The sequence below is a fragment of the Mus caroli genome, chromosome 4 (genome assembly GCF_900094665.2).
Source record: "Mus caroli chromosome 4, CAROLI_EIJ_v1.1, whole genome shotgun sequence".
Lineage (NCBI taxonomy): Eukaryota > Metazoa > Chordata > Mammalia > Rodentia > Muridae > Mus > Mus caroli.
In genome coordinates, this window is record NC_034573.1 from 139,018,953 (window position 1) to 139,025,855 (window position 6,903).

General features: G+C 50.2%; 1 protein-coding gene across 1 annotated transcript in view; it reads right to left on the minus strand.

The window, feature by feature from the left end:
- The window catches only part of Pgd (phosphogluconate dehydrogenase), an 18,140-nt gene that overhangs the window by 2,859 nt on the left and 8,378 nt on the right, over positions 1–6,903 (minus strand). The window contains exons 7-10 of the mRNA XM_021161573.2: positions 5,965–6,099; positions 4,637–4,826; positions 1,957–2,087; positions 1,663–1,796 (exon numbers count right to left, since the gene is read on the minus strand). Coding sequence (XP_021017232.1) covers positions 1,663–1,796; positions 1,957–2,087; positions 4,637–4,826; positions 5,965–6,099 — 590 coding nt within the window. The remainder of the gene's footprint in view (positions 1–1,662; positions 1,797–1,956; positions 2,088–4,636; positions 4,827–5,964; positions 6,100–6,903) is intronic.

A 6,903-nucleotide genomic window follows, 5' to 3' on the forward strand; every position in this document is an offset into this window, starting at 1 on the left:
GGGCACTGTGATGTGTGGGCACTGTGATGTGTGGGCACCGTGAGGTGTGGACACTGTGATGTGTGGTTGCTGTAATATGTGGGTATTATGATGTGTGGGCACTGTGATGTGTGGGCACTGTGATGTGTGGGCACTGATGTGTGGGCACTGATGTGTGGGCACTGTGAGGTGTGGGCACTGATGTGTGTGTATTGTGATGTATGGGCACTGATGTGTGGGCACTGTGATGTGTGGGCACTGTGATGTGTGGGCACTGTGTTGTGTGAGTACTGTGATGTGTGGGCACTGTGAGGTGTGGGCACTGTGATGTGTGGGCACTGTGAGGTGTGGGCACTGTGATGTGTGGGCACTGTGTTGTGTGAGTACTGTGATGTGTGGGCACTGTGAGGTGTGGGCACTGTGATGTGTGGGCACTGTGATGTGTGAGTACTGTGATGTGTGGGCACTGTGATGTGTGGGCACTGTGATGTGTGGGCACTGTGATGTGTGGGCACTGTAATGTATGGTACTGTGATGTGTGGGCACTGATGTGTGGGCACTGTGAGGTGTGGGCACTGTGAGGTGTGGGCACTGTGATGTGTGGGCACTGTGATGTGTGGGTAATGTAATGGGCACACCGTAGTGATTTATGGTGGCCTGGTTTGTGGAGACCTCGGGGGCTGGCTACTCAGTTGTGGGGTTTCCAGGGATGAAACACACACAGCAGAAGAAAAGCCCCCGTGCAAGGAAGGTTACAGGGATCCCAACAAGATGGACTCCCAGCTCCTGGACCAATTTCTAGACCTAGAACCCCGTGAATAAAGGGGGACCTGCAGCCCTTTACAAGGGTAACTTCACTGAGGGGCTGGGGTGGGGGAGAATCAGATTTCCCAAGGCAACCTAGTTCTAGGAGAGCCCAAGAAGCACTGTGGTCCTCCAGCTAAGGCAGGTCCTGTGGAGGTCAGGTTTAATGGAGTTCTAGTGAAGTGTGACTCACAGCAGGTCAGCGGCTTCCTAAACTCAGCCTCTGGTTATTCCCTCAGACCCAGAATGTACAACTGGGATAGATACACTGAGCTGTGGCAGAATTCCTACAAGTCCTGCTGACCTCCACACGGGCCGGGCACCTATAGCTCCTCCCCCAGAGCAGTCAATCAAACCACCCACACAGACGCCGTGCACTGTCCGGTGGGCCTACAATGCTCACAGTGATGTGAATGGGACGTGAAGCAGGTTCACTGCACGGCCTAGGGAGCGATGCTAAGAAAAGTGGTCTCCAAATGTTCACAGCCTTTTCTAAAGGGCCTAGCAAGTTGGGTACACACTGTTTACTTGTGTCCTCCACCTGTCCCTGTCTCCCAGGAAGGGTTTCTCTGTGTAGCCCTGGCTGTCCTGGAACTTAAGTCTGTGGACCAGACTGGCCTCCAATTCAGAGATCCTCCTGCCTCTGTGCTGGAATTAAAGGTGTGTGCCACTCCGACTCATTCTTTTCTAACCTTTTGAACCACAATTGTTTTAAGGTGGACACCTATGCAGAAGGAAGTACTGCATAAGGCAAAAGTGAGCGGTGACAATGGGATCCACACGCTGCAGTGTTGAGTGGCAGGGTGGCTGTCCCGGCTACAGGGCAAGGCACGCACTGCTGGGCAGTGTACTGCAGTCCCTAGTTCGCCTCTTACCTACCTTCGGATGATGCAGCCCCCTCTCCACATCAGGGCAATGCCACCATAATTGAGGGTCCAGCCAAACTCAGTGGCTGCCTGTCTGAGCAGCATAAAGCCTTGGGCGTAGGAGATGATCTTGGAAGCGTAGAGGGCCTGGAAAGTGACAGAGCTGTGGTTGGTGGAGTAGCCACACCCACGTCCCAGTTTCATTCGCACCTCAGAGACCCGAGAGAGGGTGACAGAACGGGAAAGGCTGGAAATGTGGAGGACCTCTACAGACCCCACCACAGGCGACGAGGTGAGGGGCAGTCACCTTACGGATGTCCTCCAGGAATGATTTCTTACTGCCTTCCAGCTGGACCACCTTAGGACCCTTCAGCTTTTGGCTGGCCTGAACCCGCTCCTCCTTCAGAGAGGACAAGCACCGAGCAAAGACAGCTTCTCCTGGTGGGGAAGACAGGGCCGATCAGGGATCCAAACAGAGGCCAGGACAGGGGCAAGAGATCCAGCCTGCACCAAGGGCTGAGTGCTTTGACCTGGGTTACGGGGAAGGGCCACAAAGCTCTGAACAGTTCATTCCAGAACTGAAACACCAAGTTAGCCTCTCCACACAGACACAGACATTCAACTACAAAGATCAACTCGGAATTCAAAGGGACGTCTCGAGGTGAGAGAGGTAAGGCAAGGATTGCACAGAATAACTCAATATTAACCCAAGAGTGAAACCTCAGCTTCTATGACGAAGAAATTAACTGTTGTGGCAGGACTGCATAAGTACGAGCTGACCTCACACTCACAATACAGCAGAAGATGGCCTTGACCCACAGGTCCTCCTGCCTCTGCCTCCCAAGGGCTTGGATTACAGGTATGCTCCACACCTGACTTGTGAGAATTAAGTGGTCACTAAAGATGCAATTTATTGTCTTAAAAAAAAAAGACGTTCATTAATTTTGACAGCAGGGTCTCTCCAGGTAGTCCTGGCTGCCTTGGAACTTACTATGTAGACCAGGCTTGCCTTGAATTCAAAGCTCCTCCTGCCCCTGCCTCTCAAGTTCTGGGATTAAATGGGTACACCTCCATGCTCAGCTTTGAAAGCTGTTTTTTAATTTATTATTTCTATGTTTATGGGTGTCTGCCTTCGTGTGTCTATGCATCACTTGCCTGCAGTGCTTTCAGAGGCCAGAAGAGGGCACAAGATCCAACCCCGTGGGTGCTGGGACTCAAACCCAGAGCAACAAGAGCAACAAGAGCAACAAGAGCAACAAGAGCTCTGATTGCTAGGCCATCTCACTCACTAGCTCCCAGGTTTAGTGTTCTTCTTTTTGTAAGACTTATTTTTAATTATTTATGTGTGTGTGTGTGTGTGTGTGTGTGTGTGTGTAGGTTCGTACACTTAAACGCAAGAGCCCTCAGAGACCAGGAGTCAGATCCCCCTGGTGCCGGAGTTCAGGGGGTTGTGATCACCTGATGTGGGTGCTGGGAAGCCAGGCTCTGGGGAAAAGAGTTTGTGCTCAGGCTGGAGAGATGGCTCAGGGGTTAAGAGCACTGATTCCTCTTCCAGAGGTCCTGAGTTCAATTCCTAGCAACCACATAGTGGCTCACAACCATTCTGTAATTGGATCCGACACCCTCTGCTGCTGTGTCTGAAGACAGTGACAGTGTACTCATAAATAAAATAAGTAAATAAATATTAATTAATTAAAAAAAGTAGATGCGGGGCTGGTGAGATGGCTCAGTGGGTAAGAGCACCCGACTGCTCTTCCGAAGGTCCAGAGTTCAAATCCCAGCAACCACATGGTGGCTCACAACCATCTGCAATGAGATCTGGCGCCCTCTTCTGGAGTGTCTGAAGACAGCTACAGTGTACTTACATATAATAAATAAATCTTTAAAAAAAAAAAAAAAAAAAAAGTAGATGCTCTTAACGGCTGAACCATCTCTCCAGCCCTTAGGCTGGTTTTAATACCCATAACCCTAGGTTTCACGATATCCTTCAATACAGTCCATTAGGACATTTAATACTTTCACAAACCATCCCTTGTGGCAGACTGACTACTGCTCAGTTGATGTAAGAGGAATGAATTTTCTTCTCCTCTAAACAAAGTGGGTTGATCTTTGGGAACTAAGACAGCAGTTTAGTTTTGGGGAAAGGACACTAGACATAACTTGAGGCCGGCTTGCCCTGACCCGATCGCTGTCCTTCCTCTCAGCATTACTTCACACTTGTGGAAGGAAACACTGCAAGACAATTGTGCAACAGCAAGTGTGGCAAATCCTCCCAGGCATACGGGAGCCAGCTGAGACCGCTTCCTTCCTCAGTTCAGTAGGTAGGAAAGGACCACGTCCACCCTAGCAGTGGGAGGGAACCCAGCCTCTAAGATGGAGGAGGGTGCTTTTGAAGGCAGGAACCCTGATATGTATAGCTAAGTGGGTGGTGGACAGATGCTGGGATCGGCCCTACTGCAGCCAACTTCCTCCTACCTGTGCAGGACTCACCACCCACTGGTCTTCCTCAGGGTGAGTCAGGATATCATAAAATAAAGGAGGAGGACGGACAGACAGACATCCAGACCCAGAGAATTAATGTTGACTACTACATAAGCAAAAATGTGTTTGTGAACTTTTCTTACTGAACCCATTTTTGGTTTTGTTTTTTTTGTCTGTTTGTTTTTCGAGACAGGGTTTCTCTGGATAGCCCAGGCTGTTCTGGAACTCACTTTGTAGACCAGGCTGGCCTCAAACTCAGAAATCCACCTGCCTCTGCCTCCCGAGTACTGGGATTAAAGGTGTGTGCCACCACACCCAGCTTACTGAACCCATTATCAAAGAAATCTTATAAAACAGCCAACAGCCAACAAGGCAACAAGCCAGGCAGGCCTACATCCCGGTACTCAGGAGGCTGAGACTGATGTATGTTCAATGCTAACCTGAGCTACTTATCAAGACTGTCTCAAGAACCAACTACACAAAGAAGGGGAAAGCTGCCACATTACCAATGAGGGTGACAGGCATGCCGTACTCCAGTGCCGAGATGGCGGTCCACTTCCCAGTACCCTTCTGCCCAGCACTGTCCCGGATCTTTGGTAACAGCTCTTTGCCGTCAGTGTCCCGGTACTTGAGAATGTTAGCAGTGATTTCAATCAGGAATGAGTCCAGCTCTGTCTTGTTCCATTCTTCAAACGCCTACACACAGAGGAGAAAGCCCGGTGAGAGGTTTCTATGGGCACCCTGGCTCATCTGCTGTATTCTTGCTTCTGTCTGTAGCTGGTGCCCTCACTGCAGAGCACATGGGGCCAGCAGACCCTCCTCCTAGTGGCCTGTAGACTCATATTCATGCCCAGTGAGTCGAGCTTCCCAGGTCAGGCAGTTCTGTTGGTTGATTTCTCACCACTGAGACTGTTCCCTCTCCTTGGAGTCAAGCCCCTCATGTCATCTGGGCCTAGGCACAATACCACCTTCTTGTCCTACCTACACCCCACCTCCTGGGACTGGGCATACATAGCTCAGTGGTAGACAGTGAGGTTCTTTTTTTTCTTCTTTTCTTCCTATTGGATTTGAAGACAGGGTTCCTCTGTGTAGCCCTGGCTACCCTGGAACGCATTCTGTAGACCAGGCTAGCCTGGAACTCAGAGATCTGCCTCCCTAGGAGGCATCAAGGTGTGCAGCACCACAGCTGGCTCACACTGTGGTTCTTATTATATGTATTATAATATTTTCATAATAAAGTGCTGAGGATGTCTGTGCTTCTCCACTGGGATGAACTTAATTCTTTTAACAGATTTATTACTATATTTATTTCTTACGTGTTCGGGTATTTTGCCTGCAAGTATTCACATGTACCACTGCATACAAGGCCTACAAAGGTCAGAAGGACATGACTGGATGGGCACTGGAAACTCGCCCCAGTCTTCTACAAGTGCTCTCAACTGCTGAGCCCCCTACTTGGTCAACAAAGCCAGCTACTTACTTCCTGTATGGAGCAAAGGTAGGAACAAAAGAAGGACTGGGATGGGCTCTGTGGCAGAGTCCTCACCTACCACACCTAAGGCCAGGCTCTGTGTTCTATGGGGAGGGACGGATATGAGGTCACACACGGTGCCTGACAAAGCATGGCTCACTAACTGCAGACTACGATTAGTGCTTCGTGGCCGGCTATCACACTTTATGATGTTATTACCATGGCTTCCCTTACATTAGGCAGAGTCCATGTGGGCCACCAGACAGCCAGGTGAACAGGATGGAGGAAGGGTTAATTGTCAGTAGCAAGCTCTCTCCCCTCTGGGAGGTGATTACCCAGGTGGCAGCAGTGCCCAGGACTCACCTGAGCCATCTCCTCATGCCGCATGCCCAGAACATCCTTCATCAGATGGTAGGCCTCGCAGATGAGCTGCATGTCTCCATACTCTATCCCGTTGTGCACCATCTTCACAAAGTGCCCCGCCCCCTCATCTCCCACCTGTCGGCAACAAACAAGAGCCTTCAGAGCAGCAAACGACAGAGGAGAAGTCTCTGTAGATGAAAGAAGACTTCAGAAAAATAACATGAGGAAACAGTATAGTTCCATAGGAACCTCCCAGCATCCAAAGCCTTTAGTCCATACTTCCTACTGCCTCTCGTTATTAAAAACTACTTCCCCACTCCCGGACCCCAGCCCCACACTAAAGTCTCCACGGTCTTGAAGTTACCAGTCTTCGGGCAAATGCTGGCTAAAATAGATTAGATTACTTGTAAAATAGATTAGATTACTCCTTAGACACAAACGTAATACAATTGTTTCTAACAGATACTGAGGATAAAATGACCTCTATCAAGGCCTGGCCTTGACCTTTTAAATGCAGAAGTGCATTCTCGGATGGTCCTATGAAGGCGAGGTAATCTGGTAGGAAGTATCCAGCTTATCAGTTTGTCACCGGGAGTCTAGGGAGGGTCTTTCAGCTGAGTTACTCTGTAAACACTGTCTAATGGACAGGGAGATGGAACAAGTCGGCAGAGTCAGTCCCCGTGGCTCCAGGCTTACAGTCACAAGTAGCTCCCTCCACAGCAGGGCAGCTGGACAGCCTTCCCTGGCAGTCACTGCTCATCGGAGGCTGCCTGTCACTGGCCTGCCCCTTCCTAACTGTGCGTATGAGGACATCTTACTTCCCCCTTCCTGTTGCTCCAGGCTGATCCACTTGCAGTCTACACTACTTATCCTTAAGACCTGAACCCAAAGCCGGGCGTGGTGGCGCACGCCTTTAATCCCAGCACTCGGGAGGCAGAG